At 42.3% G+C, this 20,943-nt stretch overlaps 1 protein-coding gene across 2 annotated transcripts in view; it reads left to right on the top strand.

Moving 5' to 3' along the window:
• Positions 1–20,321, top strand: part of GLIS3 (GLIS family zinc finger 3) — a 257,387-nt gene extending 237,066 nt beyond the window's left edge. For both annotated transcript variants that reach the window (XM_007065592.4, XM_043547249.1), the window contains 3 exons: positions 1,472–1,653; positions 17,149–17,331; positions 19,240–20,321. In XM_007065592.4, coding sequence (XP_007065654.2) covers positions 1,472–1,653; positions 17,149–17,331; positions 19,240–19,376 — 502 coding nt within the window. In that variant the 3' untranslated portion in view covers positions 19,377–20,321. The remainder of the gene's footprint in view (positions 1–1,471; positions 1,654–17,148; positions 17,332–19,239) is intronic.
• Positions 20,322–20,943: the final 622 nt, after the last annotated feature.

The following is a 20,943-nucleotide window of genomic DNA, read 5'->3' as shown; positions in this document are numbered from 1 at the left end:
ATAAATTTGAGTTTGTATGTAAATGTAGAAGCAATACAGAGACAAACTAAATTGTAACTAATAAGAAACAAAAGGACTACTCAATGAAAGCAAATAGAACAAGCAGTAAAGCATACACGGTTCACTATGAAATTTGCTATAATGTTAACATGAGCTATGGATCAGCCAAAAATTAGTAAATGGGTTCCATATAAGGTCCAAGTCATGCAGAAGATGTTTGATAGAAATCTCTTCTCTGTTAAATCAGAAGAACTCAGGTGTCTTGGATTTAAATATGCTTTCCCATGTGATGCAGGCGTATTCTGTGGTAAGATTACTATAATTATAGCTCCTACTGTATTATTTGTGAGACTATAGCCTTCTTCCATTGTTGCCTAGAAAATACTATTTGTTGCTGGGTAGGCAACATGGATTGAGCGTGTTCATGTGAGTCAAGGAAGCCAAGCCTTGTAACCTCTCTACACCTCGGCTTCCCATCTTCAATGGGAATATTACTTACCTACTTTGTAAAGAGCTTAAGATGTACAATTCAAAGGGGTTGTTGTTGTTATTGCTAACATGGCTCAAACCCTTCCAGGAAGCCCATAAATATATCCAGGTAAATAACCCATCCCCTTATAGTAGCAGAAGTAATCATATGTTTTAGGCCCTATCTTCTGGAGTGTTGCAGTCCTTTTCCCTGCTGAACCAAAGCCTTAGCTCAGGAAATGCCCAAGGTTTGGAAGTTCAAAAACTGGATCCAGATCCAAATTTTGATAAGCTCAGGCTCATCTCCATTTGAAATCATTTAACTCTGCAAGATCTTCATGAAAACTGACGTTGTCTGTTTTATATTGGTTTAAGATCATTTATTTCAAAATATTTGAATATAAAGTGGAAAAATTTCCAAGAGCTGTTAGAGCATCATATGCAACAGAAAACAATACTTAATAAAAGGACTTGGGACTGATCCTACACTGCTTCTGCCCAGCATTTCTTCTTTTAGGCAATGCCCCACCCCCCATCAACCACTCCCTGTGCCCCTTAGAAGCACTGGAATTGACTGGTTACAGCCCTTCTAAAAAGGAAGAACTGTCATTTGTCAACTGGCATCACATTGCCTCCCCACAATACAGTCCTGCAATTTAGCAGTGGCCCTGATGTCAGGTATCCCATCTAAGTATCTATATGACCCTCATCACTGGACTGTCAAACAGAACACATGTTCTGCCTGAGCTTCTCCCCTGGAAGTTGAGGAGTTTGCCTGGTAGAAGCTTCAGACTGGGTTTTCATTGTTGTTTATCAGGTGTAATTTATCCATCTAATTTGAGAAATTGCATCGTGACGGAGTGTTTAGGACTGCACTCTATTCTTTTAGAAATCTGTATCAGTGCCCATTGTTAAAGCACTTTGGTGATTTAAATAATTTAAAACGATCTTTTGCTCTTATTTTTTGCGGGCTTCATACTTCAATCTGTTTCGTGATTTTCAGGTTTGCAGCTCCTGCTCCGTCTCCCCACCATATCAGCCCCAGGAGAATTTCAGTTCCCCCTCCCATGATGCAGAGACGGACACCCCAGACTCCCCATCTCCAGCAGACTATGGGAACACATCTAAAGACATACCAGCCAATAACAAACCCCTCTTTTCAACCAAACAGCATCCACATCCAAGGTAAGAAAGTCATCTTGAATTTAGAAGCTGTTTTCATGTCACTGTTTACTCATAAAGCTGTAAATGAAGGATGGCTGAAAATAATTCTGTGTTGTACATACCCATTTTTATGCCCCTGATTGTCTTCCCAACTGCACACCAAGCCTGTCATCAGGTTTTCGAGAAATCAGACATTTTTTCTCCCTTGCAGTTGTGGAGTGATGAAGGCCATCTTGCTTATTAACATACATGTTCTTTCAAGTTTGTGTTCTCATTTGCACTATGTTAACAGCTTCTTTCTCCCTCTTTGTTCAAACATAAGCCTTTGTAACCAAGAAGAAAATCAATAGCAGCTGAAAATAAATTTTAACTGATGTTGAGTCAGAATGGTAAATACCTTAACATGTTGAAAATATGTTGATATGGACAGCTCTATTTCCTCTAAGTAAAACATGCAATTTCTCATTTTTGCATGCACAAATTGGGAGCATGTTGGTTTTTTTTTTAAAATGTCACACTAACTGTTCTGTGGTCTGTCATTGCTAGAGCTAATCACATGATGTAGAACAGTATTTGCAAACGTCTGTTCAGAACATCCATATAATTCACCCACTTTCGTGCCCTTTGTCATTCATGAGCATTCATGCTTTCTTCACCTGACTGTTTAGCAAATGGCCTGCATGTGCACATGAACAAAGACTTTTGTTTGAACAGGAGTACACTATTTGCAATCTCCTGACCATTACTCTCCAAGAGCTGGGCCTTGTTGCTTGCCAAGAAGGTGGTCAGACTCTGGATTAGCCTGATCTACTCTGGAATCTCATTTCACAGACAGATTTCTTTTAACTGGAAATACTCTGTCTCCAGCTTCATTCTGGGCTTTGAAAGCTGCACTGTGGCAGTTTCTAAGTGGAGATGAAGTCACTGATGCAGCTGGGGCCTGGACAGCTGATCTTTTTGAAGATCAGAACCAAGGTTTTAAACTAACAATAAGGCAATCTGGGAGCCAGTGCTCACTCTAGTGTTCATGTCAGCCCATCCTGTGGAGGAGGAGGGCCACCATGTTCTGCATAGAGCACCTCTGCAATGCTTTCATATCTGGTGCCAGATACAACAAGTTAAAGTAATCCAGTCTGGAGGAAATGAACCCCCGGATCATCGTGAGAGAGACAAGGTGCGTGAAGTAATATCTTTTATTGAATCAGCTTCTGAAATTGGTCCAGTAATAGATAGTACCTCACCCACCTTGTCTCTCTAATATCCTGGGACTGACACAGCTACAACAACACTGCATGGATCATCATCAACATTCTCACCAGGGAGGAAAAGGTGAGGAAGGAAGTACCTTTTTATAGGCCGTACAGCGCCTTACACAATGGGGCCCAGCTCCTCGATCAGGATCTCTTGGCAATATCATCACAATAGAAATAACAAAATCTTCCTAGCATGCTGCAGAAGGAACAAGGGGGCAATGGCTGCTACTTCTCCTTCTTCCTTTTTTTTTATGTTATTTGCCACTGATGGCACCTGATTGTCTGGGCTTGGTGATGACTCAGACAAAACCCCAAGGCGTTTTACTGATTTGATGGACGGATGCCTTCAGTGAAAAGGAAAGACAAAGTCCAGTCTAGTTCTTTGAAGCATTTACCCTTTCTGACCAGCATCACCGTGATCTTATATGGGTTCAATCTGAGCTGGCTTTCTCTTCACCCAGGAGCTAATCTCTTGTAGGCGTTGTGACATAATTGTAATAGTGCTGGTTACATCTGTGGAATATGAGGTATACGGGTGGATGTCATCAGCTTATTGTTGGGTGTTCTTCATTAGCTAATAAGCTTGTCCATTTATGGCCTATCCAGTACAAAATGTATTCATTGTTATAAGAGAAATGGACTAGTTATTCCACTAGATACCCAGGTATGCCAAAGCAGCTGTCATAAATTCATAGCATTTAAGGCCAGAAGGAATAAATAGATCATCTAGTCTGACCTTCTGTATGTGACAGGCCATTATGTTTCATCCAGTTATCCGTATATGTGGCCCAATAACGTGTATCTTCCAGAGAGATCTGCAGTCTTGATTTGAAGATGTCAAGAGATGGAGAGTCTAGCACTTCTCTTGCAAGAAAAGGGACTCTCAGTGGACTTGGAGTGTACAGATGGCTTTACTCCACTTTTCTAACTCAGGGGTGGGCAAACTTTTTGGCCCGAGAGCCACATCTAGATTTAGAAATTGTATGGTGGGCCATGAATGCTCACAAAATTGGGGTTGGGGTGTGGGAGGGGGTGAGGGCTCTGGGTTGGGGCTGGGGATGAGGAGCTTGGGGTGTAAGAGGGGGCTCTGAGCTGGGACCAAGGGGTTCAGATGGTGGGAGGGGAATCAGGGCTGGGGCAGGGGATGGGGCACCGGGGGATGAGGGCTCCGGCGGGGGGTGCGGGCTCTGGGGTGGGGCTGGGGATGATGGGTTTGGGGTGCAGGAGGATACTCTAGGCTGGGATCGAGGGGTGCAGGAGGGTGGGAGGGGGATCAGGGCTGGGGCAGGAGGTTGGGTGCAGGGGGAGGCTCAGGGGTCCAGGCTCCCGGCAGCGCTTACCTAAAGTGGCTCCTGGAAGCAGTGGCATGTCCCCGCTCTGGCTTCTACGTGGACGCGCAGCCAGGCTGCTCTGCTGCGCGCTGCCCCGTCTGCAGGCACCACCCCTGCAGCTCCCATTGGCTGCGGTTCCCGGCCAATGGGAGCTGTGGGGGCAGTGCTTGGGGCAGGGGCAGCATGCAGTGCAGAGCCCTGTGGCTGCCACTACATGTAGGAGCTGGAGCAGGACCATGCTGCTGCTTCCAGGAGCTGCGTGGAGTGGCCCCCAACCCTGCACCCTGGCCAGAGCGCCAGAGCGGGACAAGTCCCAGACCCCGCTCCCCAGCCGGAGCTCAAAGGCCGGATTAAAATGGCTGGCAGGCCAGATCCAGCCCAGGGGCCGTAGTTTGCCCACCCCTGTTCTAACTCCTCCAACCCCCAGGACTCTGGGAGCTTCCAGGGGCTAAGGCTGTCACCACAATAACTGGCATTAGTGGATAATGGTCTCCAAGAGGCCCTGATTTTGGCAAACTCCCAGCTCATCCTGGAATACCCTTTATGCTTTAGGGGCCTGAAACCAGCTCAGCATTCTCCTGTGGTAGGGAAATCCTCAGCAGCTGCCTTACAGCATCAAATCCTCATTGCACCTCTCCAGCAGCACAAAGAGCATTTAAGAGAGAGCAGAGACCTAGTCCATTACATGTATTGTTTATTAGAGATGGGCCTGAGCCAAAATCCCAGTTTTGAAACATCCAGCATATGGAGGAACTTTGGGTTTGTGAGTTTGAATCCAACTCAGGACCCACACTGTGCAGCTTTCTTCTCTCTCTCTCTCTCTCTCTTTCTCATGGGCTGGACCAAACCCCCTGATCTAGACACCCCCAAGTTTTGGAGGCCAGGACATGTTTCCAGATCTTTTTCAGACCCACCTCTGTTGTTTACTATATACTTTTGGCCTTGCTCAGTAAAGTTTGTGTGTGTTGAAAATTTTAATTTGTCAGTGGGTTTCATGTAGGAATCAATAGCAACTCATATTTGAGACCGTGCTGAGCCTCTCACTTAAAGTAGGTATCAATGAGATGTGGGTGTGATTTCATCAGCTATATATTCAAGAGAAACTGTAAGTTACAGTAACAACATTACAAATGTAAATTGTTTTTATTTCACATGTTAAGTAACTTTTTGTCACAGTCTGTCTTTTAGCATGGGGTGCTGTTAGCTGGGTGCTCCCTCTCATTTCAGCAAGAGTTATATACGGTTATATCACACTCCCTGCACTATACTGAAAGCTTTATCCTGTAAGTCTGATCTACTGGACTAAATTTTCCCTTTGGCACTTAAAAAAAAATTTTTTCAGGAGTTCATAGCTAAGTTTCCCTGTAGCAACACAAGGATTTCAATCTTCCTAAGTCATGTCATTATAATGTATTAGAAGAATACCATGGAGCTACTTCATCAGCCTGGGCTATTTGGTATATATCAGGTGGCTATGGGAAGCTCTGCTAGCCTCAGCCTTCTGCAGTTCATAACCTGCCTTTTCATGATTTAGATGGCGGTAACTATAGCCACTGAACTTTCAGCTCAATCTGCTACCAAACAATGGTGACATTTTTCTGTCTTAATATGTAGTCTTAAACTTGTCAGCTCAGTTTAAATTGCCTGTACCAAGGAAGAAAGGACTTCATTGCCAACAAGCCTCTTTAACAAAACAAGTTGTAAATGGTTTCCTTTGCTGAAAACTTGAACATCTTACAAGCTCATGGAAATCTCCGAGTGCTAACACTTAAAAAAGAAATGATGTGGCAGGTCCAAGATTGACTAGTCTTATATACTCTATCAACTACTTGCATTGTGGTACTGCTGTTTCTTGGAAGAACATTGGCAGCTGTTGAGATCTCATGCCTTGTTTCTTGGGATATCCAACATCAGAACACTACAGAGCTTTTCCTTAAAGAATATTCTTCGAGGGAGTAAATATTCCCTTTCCTTCCACAGGAAAGATAGTCATATATGAAGACTTTCTCTTGTGAAATAAAAAATGGGTAGAATTGCGTGCTGCATGTGGGTTTGGAAGTGCCTACATGGTGTTTAGGCAATGTATTGAGCTGAGAAAGTGTATTTTTTCCCTTTGATCACCTCTCTTTTTTTAAGATTACTGTATACAGCAAAACTGTGCACATGAAGCATAATGCTTGTGACGCAGAAATTATTTGTTTACTATTGATAGCACCGAGAGACCCCACAACTCGGTTAGGGCCCCATTGTGCTAGGTGTTGTAAAGACAGTCCTGACACCGGAGAACCTGCAGTTATAGGCCCTGATCCTGTGGCTAGTTCTGCTCTGTGAATCCCTGTACCCATGGAACCTCCTTGAAGCCAATGGGGCTATTGTAGACAAAGGGTATGTCTACACAGCAACTAGACACCCATAGTCGGCCCACACGAGCCAATTTGGGCTCACAGGGCTTGGGCTGTGGGGCTGTTTAGACTTCCAGGTGCAGGCTGGACCCCAGGCTCTAGGACCCTGTGGGGTGGGACGGTCACAGAGCTCGAGCTCTAGCCTGAGCCTGGAAGTCTATACAGCAATGAAATAACCCCATAGCCTGAGCCTGAGTCAGCTGTGGGTTTTTCTTTGCTGTGTAGTCATACCCACAAAGTTCCATTAGCCTGGGGGCAGTTGCAGGACAGGGGTCTTAGTTTAAGACCAGACATAATAGATTAAAGAAACTAACAAATGAGGTGGGGGCAATGAGGGACAGGAGCTAGCCATAATGAAAAGCCATGTCTTTGTAGTAAAAGGATCTTGTTGTGCTTACAATATCCAGTTAGCCAAAGTCCACTGGGGAGTAGAGCTGGCTAACGCTGTACAATGATATTTGCTGCTGCTGCTGCTGCTATCATTTTGGTCATTTCTGCAATAAGAACCTGGTTACACTTTAAGTCTGGACCATACTTGTTACCTATTTGTGGTTTATGGTGGTAACTAGAGCTGGCTGAATAATCAAAGAAGATGATGATTTGTGATTATAATTCAGTGGAGAAAATTGCCAACAGTGCAACAACGGGCTTGTCTACACAGTGTGGCAGTGTGCAGTCGTGGTGTCTGAATTGTTTCATGCTAACATGTGCATTAACTGATCTGTGTAGATCCTGCTGGCATGCACTAAACAGTCCCTCTTGCATGTCAGCGTAGCACTGTTGAAATGGGACTAAGTTAGTGCTCACTAGGAAACTTTCAGTGCAAGCCAGCAGGTTCTATGTGGGCCAGTTAGTGTGTGACACATTGATGCACATTGGAATTCACACTCCACTGATGCATACTACCGCACCATGTAGACAAGCCCAAATATTGCCTGCCATGAAGTATACAGTCAGCTACCAAAGTAACAATTATGCATTCTTTATTTGTCTTGGGAACCATCAGATTTTTAAAGAAAGTAAATTTAATTGCTACAAAAGTAATTTAAATAGTTAATTTAGTAAAGCAACCATCTTAAAACATCTGTCACAACTAGGAGTCCTTCTGGCAATACAGAATGTGACCCACTTCTCTTTTTTTAAATAGCATAAACATCACTAAATTGTCATTTCACTCTAGTCTGATAGCCTGCATGGTCTAATGGAAATAGTAGAAATATGCACCAAGAAACACCATTTTACAGCACCACAAGATGGGGTGCAGGTTTCCTTTGAGGATGAGGATTGATAGGTCAGATATAGAGTGATCGCATTGTGAAAAGTGTTCACCCAGCACTCTCAAATCAACTCACACAGGAAAATGATAAAAGACAAAAGCACCACATCACCTGTGGGTGAACATGTTTCACAAATGACAGGTTTCAGAGTAACAGCCGTGTTAGTCTGTATTCGCAAAAAGAAAAGGAGTACTTGTGGCACCTTAGAGACTAACCAATTTATTTGAGCATAAGCTTTCGTGAGCTACAGCTCACTTCATCGGATGCATACTGTGGAAAGTGTAGAAGATCTTTTATACACACACAGCATGAAAAAATACCTCCCCCCACCCCACTCTCCTGCTGGCAATAGCTTATCTAAAGTGATCACTCTCCTTACAATGTGTATGATAATCAAGTTGGGCCATTTCCAGCACAAATCCAGGTTTTCTCACCACCACCCCCCCACACACAAACCCACTCTCCTGCTGGTAATAGCTTATCTAAAGTGACCACTCTCCTTACAATGTGTATGATAATCAAGGTGGGCCATTTCCCTGGATTTGTGCTGGTTTAACAAGAACGTCGGGGGTGGGGGGGCGTTAGGAAAAAACAAGGGGAAATAGGTTACCTTGCATAATGACTTAGCCACTCTCAGTCTCTATTCAAGCCTAAGTTAATTGTATCCAATTTGCAAATGAATTCCAATTCAGCAGTTTCTCGCTGGAGTCTGGATTTGAAGTTTTTTTGTTGAAGAATTGCAACTTTCATGTCTGTAATTGCGTGACCAGAGGATTGAAGTGTTCTCCGACTGGTTTATGAATGTTATAATTCTTGACATCTGATTTGTGTCCATTTATTCTTTTACGTAGAGACTGTCCAGTTTGACCAATGTACATGGCAGAGGGGCTGGCACATGATGGCATATATCACATTGGTGGATGTGCAGGTGAACGAGCCTCTGATAGTGTGGCTGATGTTATTAGGCCCTGTGATGGTGTCCCCTGAATAGATGTGTGGGCACAGTTGGCAACGGGCTTTGTTGCAAGGATAGGTTCCTGGGTTAGTGGTTCTGTTGTGTGGTATGTGGTTGCTGGTGAGTATTTGCTTCAGGTTGGGGGGCTGTCTGTAGGCAAGGACTGGCCTGTCTCCCAGGATTTGTGAGAGTGTTGGGTCATCCTTCAGGATAGGTTGTAGATCCTTAATAATGCGTTGGAGGGGTTTTAGTTGGGGGCTGAAGGTGACGGCTAGTGGCGTTCTGTTATTTTCTTTGTTAGGCCTGTCCTGTAGTAGGTGACTTCTGGGAACTCTTCTGGCTCTATCAATCTGTTTGCAAATGCGGTTGTATCACAGAGCTTGGCTGTAGACAATGGATCGTGTGGTGTGGTCAGGGTGAAAGTTGGAGGCATGTAGGTAGGAATAGCGGTCAGTAGGTTTCCGGTATAGGGTGGTGTTTATGTGACCATCGTTTATTAGCACTGTAGTGTCCAGGAAGTGGATCTCTTGTGTGGACTGGACCAGGCTGAGGTTGATGGTGGGATGGAAATTGTTGAAATCATGGTGGAATTCCTCAAGGGCTTCTTTTCCATGGGTCCAGATGATGAAGATGTCATCAATATAGCGCAAGTAGAGTAGGGGCGTTAGGGGACGAGAGCTGAGGAAGCGTTGTTCTAAGTCAGCCATAAAAATGTTGGCATACTGTGGGGCCATGCGGGTACCCATAGCAGTGCTGCTGATCTGAAGGTATACATTGTCCCCAAATGTAAAATAGTTATGGGTAAGGACAAAGTCACAAAGTTCAACCACCAGGTTAGCAGTGACATTATCGGATACAATTAACTTAGGCTTGAATAGAGACTGGGAGTGGCTAAGTCAAGGGGAAATAGGTTACCTTGCATAATGTTTTTTCCTAGCCCCCACCCCTTCCTCAGACGTTCTTGTTAAACCCTGGATTTGTGCTGGAAATGGCCCACCTTGATTATCATACACATTGTAAGGAGAGTGGTCACTTTAGATAAGCTATTACCAGCAGGAGAGTGGGTTTGTGTGGGGGGGGGGGGGGTGAGAAAACCTGGATTTGTGCTGGAAATGGCCCAACTTGATTATCATACACATTGTAAGGAGAGTGATCACTTTAGATAAGCTATTGCCAGCAGGAGAGTGGGGTGGGGGGGAGGTATTTTTTCATGCTTTGTGTGTATAAAAGATCTTCTACACTTTCCACAGTATGCATCCGATGAAGTGAGCTGTAGCTCACGAAAGCTTATGCTCAAATAAATTGGTTAGTCTCTAAGGTGCCACAAGTACTCCTTTTCTTTTTATGTTTCACAAAGCAATCACTATATCTGACCTATACATTTCCCAGACCTGAAGAAGAGCTCGGTGTAGCTTGACAGATGGTCTCTCTCACCTACAGAAGTTGGTCCAATAAAAGATATTACTTCACCCACTGTGTCTCAGTTATGGTGATGTCCTTCAGAGAATGTGATCAGGATAGGCTTTGTGAGATTCTGCAGAGAGATGATGAAATCTGCATTACAAAATAGGGTTTCTCACAGAGGGAACTCCACTGTCCTCTGAAACTTTCAGGAAAACAGTGCTCACTGTGCTTGTGTGCAAAAAGGAGATCAGATATCTCCATTTTCTACAGGGCACGCATATGTATTTTCTTTTCACAGTGAAATATGGACCAAATCCGGGTCTCTGGAGTGTCGGCGATGAGGAGACATTGGCCTTCTGGGGCTCCTCTGGGCCCTGCAATCCCAGAGATCTCCACTTATACTGAGGTCACAGGACCCCTCCCCGCACACAACCCCATCACTGCTTATTACAAGGCCTGGGGTTAAATCCTAACTGCATTGAATTCAATGGGAGTTGCACCATGGGTGCCGATGGAGTCAGCATTTCACCCTGGAACTTTAGATGTGCTCAGTACGTGGGAGGAGCTCAGCACCTCTCAGGGTCAGCCCCTCAGCTTGGTACAAGATAAGTTTTGTTAGAAGACCTGTTTAAAGTATACAGCTATTACTTCTATTCTATTGACAAGCATTTCATTTTCCTCAGGAAAATTTTCCTCAGGAAAATTATCATGCCAGAAAATAACTGTTTTTGTGTCCAGAAGTTATCAAACTTTGACTACAGCACTTAAAAGAAAGGAAAAACAATTGAAATAACCGTACCTGGGTGTGTATGTGTGTGTGTGTGTGTGTATATATATATATATATATATATACACACACATATATATATTTTCAATCCTTATGTTGAACCGCCATGCCTGGAGGTATTAATGACACACTATGTTCTATAATTCCAATGTTTACAGCTTGGATTTGCCATGTCAAGTGGATGGGTAATTAATAGTATTGAATACATTGGAATAGAGGGAGGTGGTGGTTATTTAAAGTAAAACACAAAACTCAGAAACATCTGGTAACGAGGTTGGTGTGTTAAACAAATAAAACAAAACAAAATGAGGCTGACTTGGCCTGGACCCACCACACCATCTGGGGCACAGTGCCACAGTCTGAACCTTTGCTATAAACATTTGGAATGTTACAGTGGTTTGACAGGAATTGCGTTTGCTTTTTATCTTATCATATGTATTTTATTACATTCTTGAGTGTCTATTGGGAGCAGTAAATCAGCTGTCTCTTCAGCTTTCCCTGGTATCACCAAAGGTAATGCTTTGGGTCCATTATTAATCAGCGTTTACAGTACATGGTTCCTTTGTGTGCTGTGATAGGATATGAATTAGATGTTCATTTGTATGTAGATCAGACAGAGTTATTTTAACATGAGTCTTATTTGTTTCTGTGCTTGCTGTTTTATCAGCTTGTCTTGAGAACTTGGAGGAATGGCTAGAAATAAAAATAAACTATTCGTTGTTAGCTCCAGATTCCAACTTAAATTGCACTACTACTCTTATTCTGTTTAGTTGTAAAAAAAGGCATAGTGAGTTCTGTGCTTACTGTTCTTCAGTGACTTACACATTAACTTGCTCAGTATATAAAAAGATGTTTTTCCTAATTGTCAATCCTGCAAACTCCAGCTGGATTTGGAAAGTCCAACTGGTTTCTTCCAGTCTGATGCCTCATCACCAGTATCCCTCACTAAACTGAGGTGTGTAATAATTTTGTTACAGTGCAAATAATAGCGTCTACAACCATAGACCTAAAGAGTGATTCTGCTACTGGAACTTCATTAAACCTGTCTCTTTGACATTCTGTTAAAGACGCTGCATCACAGCACAGAAACCACTACCACAGTTTAGCTCCCTTGTGGGCAGGTCCAGCTGTGAGGCCAAGAATGGTAAAGGATTGAATTGCAAACCTTCTTGTCTGAGGTATATTGCTGCTGGACATACAATCTGCAAGGTCATGTTCATCTCACACTTTTTTTTTCTTACTAGCACTACATTTGCTAAAACAAACCAAAAAGCCTTTTTTGTCATTTTTCACTTTGCTGTTCTCCCACAATATATCTCCTATCTGTAATAACATGATGTTTCTTTTTTTTCCACCTAAACCAGTTTGGACAAGTTCAACCCTGATGTATACCCAATGATTTCCATGGAGCTGGGTTGGGTCTAAAATAGCTAAGTGTAAGCTGGAGACATAAAGTGTTCATATAAATACAGACATTTGAGTACTTGAAGATTTCATTAAGTCTTTTTTAACATTACAGTGTTTACTATCTACAGGCATTCCAAGATATTTTGAATGCTTCTAAATAGTGTGTGTGTACATTATTCCCTAATGTTCTGTTATTGTCGGTTTGATTCTCCATACAATAAGTTGGTATTCATAACCTGAATGTGCAATGGATGCATATTCATTGAACCAGTAGAATACAGCATATTTTTCTCTCTTTCCAGCTTAAAAATGATTGATGAATTTGTTAATTAATTAAATGCTTTGTGTGCTTTCTCTATTTTTTTTCTCCATTATGTCTGCACAAAACAGCAGTTCTCTTTACATTGGGCCAAAAGGTACAATGCTTTCTCAGACAAAATTATTTTGCCTCAGCAATGAGTGAGGAGGGACAGGAGGACTTGGCTCGTTGTGCTTACTTTGGGGCTTAGTTAGTGATTGCACCAAGCTATAATTTGCAATAGTCTATGTTATTGCCAGACTGTTCTGCATTAAGAATGGGATGCTGTGAAAAGGCACAAATAAAGAATGAGTTCAGAGCAATGAAAGAACATTTTCAGCATGTGTCTTACTGGGCCCTGCCAGCTGGCTCTGACTACTATAGATTGAAATGATTGTGTTTCTGGTAACTGGTCTGACTCAACAGTAAACTTTCACAATGTGGCCCAATGCTGATTGAGACAGCAGTTGTTTTTAAGAGCACTTTTTAAGTTTGTCAATAGTAATGGTCTAAATTGAGTTTTGGAAAGTATTGTTTTTCCTTTTTTATTTTACTACAGTTTTTTTCTTAAACGTCAGCGCTGTGCAGTGGGGAGATGTATTGTAAATAGCTAACATGCTTTGGAAGCTGACTCATTTCTGTTCCAATTAAACTTTTTAAATACAAAAGTATTCAAAACACTGAGCCCAGACCTAAGAGTTGCTAAGAACCCACAAGTCCTACTAAAGTCAGTGGGAGTTGGGAGTGTTCAGCCTCTCTTGGGATGGAGCCCACAGTATGTTAGCACTGCCTATAGCACACATTTGCTGTCTGCTTTAAGGGAAGGGTCAGATTTGTGCATTGTTTTTCTGCTTCTTTCAGGGTGAGCCAGTGTCCCTTCCGCTCCCAAAGAAAATAATCTGAGAGCAAAACTTTAAAGCAACTTATAAAACTGTATTTGCTGGCTTTTTTCCCATGTAACCTTTTACATGGACAAAATTGTGTGTGTGTGTGTGTAATGCATGCACACAGATTGGTTGGTTATCTCAATGTGGGCGAACCTAAGTTTCTTATCAAACTCCTCGCTGCTTTTACAAACTGACAAATAGCTCCTCTTCTGAATTCTAAGTGAAGGATCAGACTGCTTTCCCCATCCTTAATACTGGCCCATATACATCCACTTAAGTATTAAATTTTCCATTTTGAACATGTACACGCTACACATGCCAAGATTGGTATATTTCCTCAATGAGCCCACAGAATTGTAGACTCAAAGGAAAAATAATTAGAATCATAAAGTTCCTAAATTGCAAATCTTTTCTTCTGCTTGGCAGGAAATCAATTGTACCACACAAAGTGATACAGCACGTTTTCCAGTGTATCCTCTCTGCTGCTTTATCCACTAATATTTATGAAATACATTATCCGTGCATAAACACTTAGCACATGTCCTTTATAGACATTTTCCTAGGAAAGGTAATAAAAATATATTTGGATCGTAGTTAGACTACAACAGTTTTGTAGCGTGCTTTGAGCTCTTGCATGTAGGGTGCTATCAAAGTGAAAAGTATCCCTCCTGTAAAGCAATCCTAGATCGGAAGTGTTTTATTTTTTAATAGTCTCTGCAGCTTTAGAAATGCATTGAGTATTTATTTTTTTCAAATGATTCTTTATAAATAAGTTAGTGCTGGATGACTCAGGTTGGGCACTCTTTAATCATTAATAATGGACAAATAGGCTGATATTCATATTCAAGTGACCTATAATTTGAATGATATTTAGACACACCCCTCCCAAATATAAATATCATGAGAATGAACATCAGCCATCCAACCCTGCATGAGACAATGCCATCCTATAAAGGGCTACTCCCTTTACTTTCAGCTGTCTTTAGGTGGTCTTCTACCTTTTTCCATGTCATCAGGTAGCTGGCTGTTCATTTCTTAGTTATTTGGGGGTCAGCAACAGGCCCTCGCATCTTCTCTTAACCACTCAAGCCACCAAGATGGCTACTGTTTAGGGGGTAGACAATCCATAGACCTGCCAGGACTGACTAACTTCCAGGAAATTCAGAGTCTGCTATCATCCCTTGACATCAGCAGAGGCCAGAGACGGGTACTGAATATTCTCTGTTATCATGAATACGCATTTATAAGTGTTCGGTTTGGCTATGACTGAGACTAGCAGTGTCTGAATGATATTTGTGCAATATTAGGCTGCTGAACAGCACTGAAGTTTGCACTATTGGGCTAATGTATTTGACTTGCCTGTCCCTGGTAAGTACCCAAACTAAGATTTGTCCATCACACCAGGTTTAACGCTCCCTTATAATACCTTTTGCTATCTTATTCTAAGGAAAAGCTGCGGGGATTTTTAATGACCACAAGCTGGCAAAGTTGTCTTAACTTTACATCTCATCCACACTACAATTAACCAGTTTGCTACTGATTTTTTTTCTTCCGGCTTGAGAAGAGATTTGTCATCCAAGTTTGATTCATAGCCCCAAACCTGCAGCGATCACTTCATTTACTGCAGCTATGTCAAGAGATGGGCTTTTTCTGATTTTAGTGCCAGTAGGGGAAAAAAATTTAATCTATGAAGTTAAAAGAAAATTACTCTAGGAGGGCTGTGTCATATGACGGTTAGTTCACTGTACTAGTTAGAGGAGTCAGCCTCGCACATCAGCATTTCTGGTGATAGCAACATCTGTGGAAGAAACTTGAGATACAGGAAATTCCTTAAGGTGCTTTTTGAGATGGCGGTGATTTTTCATTGCAGTGGCTTTTTGGTATGACTTACTGTTACATATTCTTCAGCATGAGAAATGGCACACCAGCCCCTAGACAATGGACTGTTTGCTTACAAAATCTTCTGAGATTGTATTGCTCCTGGGCTTGTCTTTTAATGGGAAAGGAGATAGTCATGCACACTTTCTGGGTGAAGTTTAAAGATACTGGATTTAGACTATAAAGCCCTCAGTGGGTTTACCTTTCAAACTCCTCTTCTCCTTTTTGATTCTTCAGCAGTTCAGATCAGGCAAAGCACTCAAGCTAGTAATGTGTTGGTACAAATGAGAGAGGGGTGATAATGGGTGTTTTTATGTAGGGGTCTCAGCTTTGATATTTTCTTCCTGAGTCTGCCAGAGCCTAAATTGATTACCGTCAGAGCATGCTATAAGCCCTATCTGTTTTTCTAGGGGAGGGAGGGAGTGGAAAGAGGGGTCTTGCATCTAACAGTGGGGAAAAGCCTTTGGTTGGTATTGAGCCAATCTGTAAATATTTTTGATCCAATGGTGGTTTTACTTTTGGCACATGCTTTAAAACTTGTGATGAGCACATTTTAGAAACCTGAAATAAATGTCTTAGCTGTTCAGAACCCCAGCAAATAAGCCTGTTACCTCGACCTAACGTGCAAATCTGTAAGTGGGTGGGAGGAGCATGATTCCATGGGATAGCTCGTTCTGTTGTATGCCTTACTAAATTGTATGGCCTTAGGTTTGCCCTGTGTGTTGCCCGCTAAGAACTGCCATCTCACCCACTCTGTACTAGATTGTTTCCTCTCGGTTACTTGATACCCATATTTGTAGAACATTAACTCGCCAGATATTTGTATGCCCGTTATAGTCTTAAAATGTCAATAAAGAACATAAAAACTAGGCTTCTTTTTAAATAACCTCTGAGGAGTTTTCAAGTGATTTAGACATAATGGACCAGATTCTCGACTGGTGCAAATCAGTATAGGTTCGTTGAAGTCAATGGCGGCGTGTTGATTTGCACCAGCTGAGAATCTGACCTGATGTCTACATGCGGGAATAGTTAAGGGGGAGTGTGTATATGTTGTGAGTGCAGCCCCATCATTCAGAGCCTTGTACATCAGTCTCTACCATCTCCAACAGCTTGAGTCAATTTCAAGCACTTGGATAGGATTTAATCTGTCGCCTTAAACCCAGAGCCAAATCCTAGGGCTTTATGCAGTCCTTATTCGGGCAAATCTTTCCTTATCTTTAATGAGAGTTTTTCCTGAACTTGAAGCTAAGTGACATATGCAGGATGTCAGATCTTTGAACAGGACTGCAGAAGAAAGGGAGTGTTTTCATGAAAACATTGTCTCCCTATAATGACTCCTGATCAACTGCTGCCTCCACAAAGGTGGCGTTAGAACCAGGATGGTTCAAAGATGGATTTAAAGTAGTTAGGAGCCAAAGGTGACAAAATCTAATGAAGGAAGCAGAGAACATTATAGTGAATCGGATATTAAGGCAGAAAAACAATTGCAATAAATGGGAGATTTTGCCATTGACATCAGCGTGGGCAGAGTTTCACTCACTGTGCTTGTCATTGTTATTGTTCTTTGTCTCTCTATCTGAGCCATCCAGACAAAATATCAAGGTATCTTAATGTCTTATCTCGTCTCTTTGTTTTAGGCTTTTATGGGCAACTACAGACTTTCTGTCCTCCACATTACACTGACGCTCAGAGGAACATACAACATGGTGGCTCTTGTAATATGGTCCCTCCTTTTGAAGACTGTCTAGTTCCCACATCAGTGGGCCAGGCGGGGTTTGATGTTTTCCACAGAGCTTTTTCAGCACATTCTGGTATTACAGGTAAGTGACTGTTGTGAACTAGAAATACCTATACACCTACATTCCAGTTGTAAATGTTACCAGGCTTTGCTGATTTCTCAGTTACAACTAGAGATTATGGGCTTGATTTCCTCCCCCCCGCCCCGAAAATCTGATGTGTATCAGAACTTTGCAGGGTGTTAGCTATGGAGATCTGGTTTGGGCATATCTCTATAACATCTGGCATGCATACAGACTGTGTGTTGGCTGTATGTTTCTCTAGATTCTGAATTCCTGTACAGGGTCAGTCATGCACCAGCTCATGTATTCACGCTGAAATACTGTCCTCTGAGCCTTGTGAAGTCTTTCTGCTCCTGCAGTCTCCTAGAAGCATTGTCGCATCTAATCAGGATGACTCAACCCATTAGTTTTGCTTTATACCTTTTTGCCCAAGATAATTTTCTTAGTCAAGGAATTCATTTGTCTAGATGTGCATGACAATAATAGCCCGTGGTGCACACCAATTCTATCAAGATGTAATTTGCTCATTTACTCTCAGCTCCCTATAAAGATTTGCGTGCTACCCTGAAAAGGTCAAATTTACACCTGTGCAGAGGACCTGCAAAAGGCCCATGGTCTATCCTGGGTATGTGGACACTGCAATACAACACCTGCGCCTGCCCTGTGTCAGCTGACTAGGGCTCACAGGGCTATAAAGTTGCAGTATAGACATCCAGGCTCATGCTGGAGCTTTGGGTCCCTCCCCACTCACAGCGTCCCAGAGCCAGGGCCGGCTGCAGCGTTTTTGCTGCCCCAAGTGGCAAAAAAAAAAGAACAATTTGCCGCCGAACGGGGAGGCGGAATCCTGCCCGTCGAACGGGAGGCGGAGTGATGGTGCGGCTGCCGAATTGCCGCCGGCGACAGAAGAAGAGCCGCGTCCCCGCCGCCAAATTGCCGCTGAGTGCGAAATGTGCTGTGACGGACCTCAGCCGCTGAATTCCCGCCGCCACTGAGGGCGGATTGCTGCCCCAGAGCCTGACGTCCTGCCGCCCCTTTACATTTGCTGCCCCAGGCACCTGCTTGGTTCGCTAGTGCCTGGAGCCGGCCCTGCCTGGGCTTTGGCTCATCTACACTGCAATTTTATAGCCCCACAGCCCAGGTCCCGCAAGGCTGAGTCAGCTGACATGGGCCAGCCGCGGTTGTTTTATTGCAGTGTAGATACACCGCCTGAGGGCCTGAGTGGGACTTAATAAGTAATGCCTGGGCTATGTGCCATCCCTCTGCACTTAAAATGTGCTACACATCTAAATCCCGGTGTGAGGTGCTTAAAAGCCCAATTATATACCTAACTGCCAATTTTAAGATTCATGGCAGCCATCTACACAAGCATTTAAAAATCCAAAATAAGGACCCTGCTCTGCAGTTATTCTCCAGTATACACACCTAGTGCTGCACACAGTCCCATTGAAATTTGGTGTTTGCAGGATAGGGTCCTCTGCACTGCAGAATAATCCTGCAATAGTTTGTTGTTTTTCATCTTATATTGCATGTGTAGAAATCCCATAACCAAGGGCAGAAGGCAGATTTATAAAATAAAAGGAACTCAGCTAAACTGCACAGTTATGGGAAACTCCACAGTAGAGCAGCTGCAGGATCTGTCCATCCCTATATTCACGCACACACAGAGCGCATATAATTATGTGTGTGTGTGTGTGTGTGTGTGTGTATATAATGTGTGTTTATACATACAGTGGGTGAGATCCTAGTCCTATTGAAGTCAGTTGGAGTTTTACCATTGATTTCAATGGGGCTAGGTTTTCCCTCATAGTAAGCAATTTATCTGAACCTTTAAGTTCCCATGTATTATTTTAAAAGCTATTTACAGCTGTTTTTCTGTGCAACTATTACAGTTGGTCAGTGTAAATTCATGATTTCTGTATTCTTTTCCAGTTTATGATCTTCCATCAGGGTCAACAGGTATCTTTGGTGATTCGTTGCGCAATGGGTCTGAGGACGCCAGTTTCCTTCAGATAAACGCAGTGGATCGTTGTCCTAGCCAGCTTTCCTCGGTCTATACAGAAGGCTAAAATAATCTAATTAGAATCACAAATACTCTAGTGCATATCATCTTTCCTTTTTGATGGTCAGGAACAAATGTTACAAATATCATTCCTCCGTAAGACTGCTGTCTATCTGTAGGTTTCAGCAAGAGGAGGAAATGCAACCATCAGACACTCAACCTCACAGAAATAGCCTTTTCAAAGGGGAAAATGTGGGTAAAACAAGAAAACTTTGCCAAAACTTTAGCAAGTGTTACTTTTCTTTTGATCTGCGGCATGGCAGCACTCCTTTTTTTTTTTCAAAGGGAATTCAAATACTGAATAAGAACCCTGCTGCTGGCTGTCATCTTTTCACGCCGAATCGGCAACATCATTTAAGACTGCAGTTTTGCGGGGGGGGGAATGTAAGAACTAAAACCAGAGAACACTACAAACATTTTAAAAGGCTCAGCTTCTTGCACAACGTATTTGTCTGTGGTGCTTACAGAGCTAGATACACACAAAGACAAAAAGGGGAAAACAATCTGAGATGCATCATGGCACCACCAGCTAGAAGCATTCTTGGAGCCAAAGAGCATTGGTACTGGATTTCCTGCCATCCTTGTTTTGGTTTCCTGATCCATTCCACTAGAATATAAGCCTTCCAGAGTGGCATTTACTATCTTTTTCACTGTTACTTCCATTTTAACATTTTATACAATGAATAAAAAGAGTTTAACTAAAAAGGCACTAGGATTTCCTTTATATCTGAGCAGCCCTTATTAGTACTGCTATGGAGAATTTAATAAATAATGATAAACTTTCAATAGAATTTTAACCATACTATGCAATTTAAAAGAGAATTATATTCCTGCTGTAAAATGCTATAGGAAGGTTAAAAATAACCTGTAGAAAAGATATCATTCTCCATTAAATTCTGTAGCTTTTTTAAGCAATTTGTATGAAACCTTATTAAATTTATATTGATTCCTATTGGCTTTATCCTTATATAAGTCTATGGGCCTTTTCCATAAGGGATGCTATATTTAAGGGTTTGTTGATGTTTGTGCTAGGTTATTCAGAGATCTACAACTGAGTTGTTAAGTTGTGGGTTTTTTAACCTTTGGCTGGCCTGCAAGTTTTAGCTTGGGCTGAAAGCAAATCAGTTAGGCCATCTTAAAAGCCACAAGTGTTTAGGCAGGGCAGGGAATGAAGTTACGCAGTAGAGATGTGGATTTTGTCATTGCTGTGCACCCGTGTAATTGGAGAGCAGCTTTACTTATCACTTATTTAAAACTTTATTTTAAAATTATTCATCCATATTGTGAATAAAAGCTTTTGGGACTTCTTAATTTGCTTATTAATATCATGATGGCTTCATATTATGGCCTAACAAAATATGAAGGACTAAGGTCCAAAGAAATTTTTGCAGACCAGCAAGTTTGCATGCATGTCAAAGGATTATTCACAGAATAGACCAAAACTTTTCCAAAGGAGTCATTAGTTTAGAAAGATACATTTTAAAAAATTGTCCAAATATCTGTTTATAATGAGATGCTGTTATGATCTGTCAAGTAAATTCATTCCTCATTTAACTGCACTGACTTTGCTGGAG

Source organism: Chelonia mydas, chromosome 5 (assembly GCF_015237465.2).
Source record: "Chelonia mydas isolate rCheMyd1 chromosome 5, rCheMyd1.pri.v2, whole genome shotgun sequence".
NCBI classification, from domain to species: domain Eukaryota; kingdom Metazoa; phylum Chordata; order Testudines; family Cheloniidae; genus Chelonia; species Chelonia mydas.
This window is presented reverse-complemented; position numbering and strand designations above follow the sequence as displayed.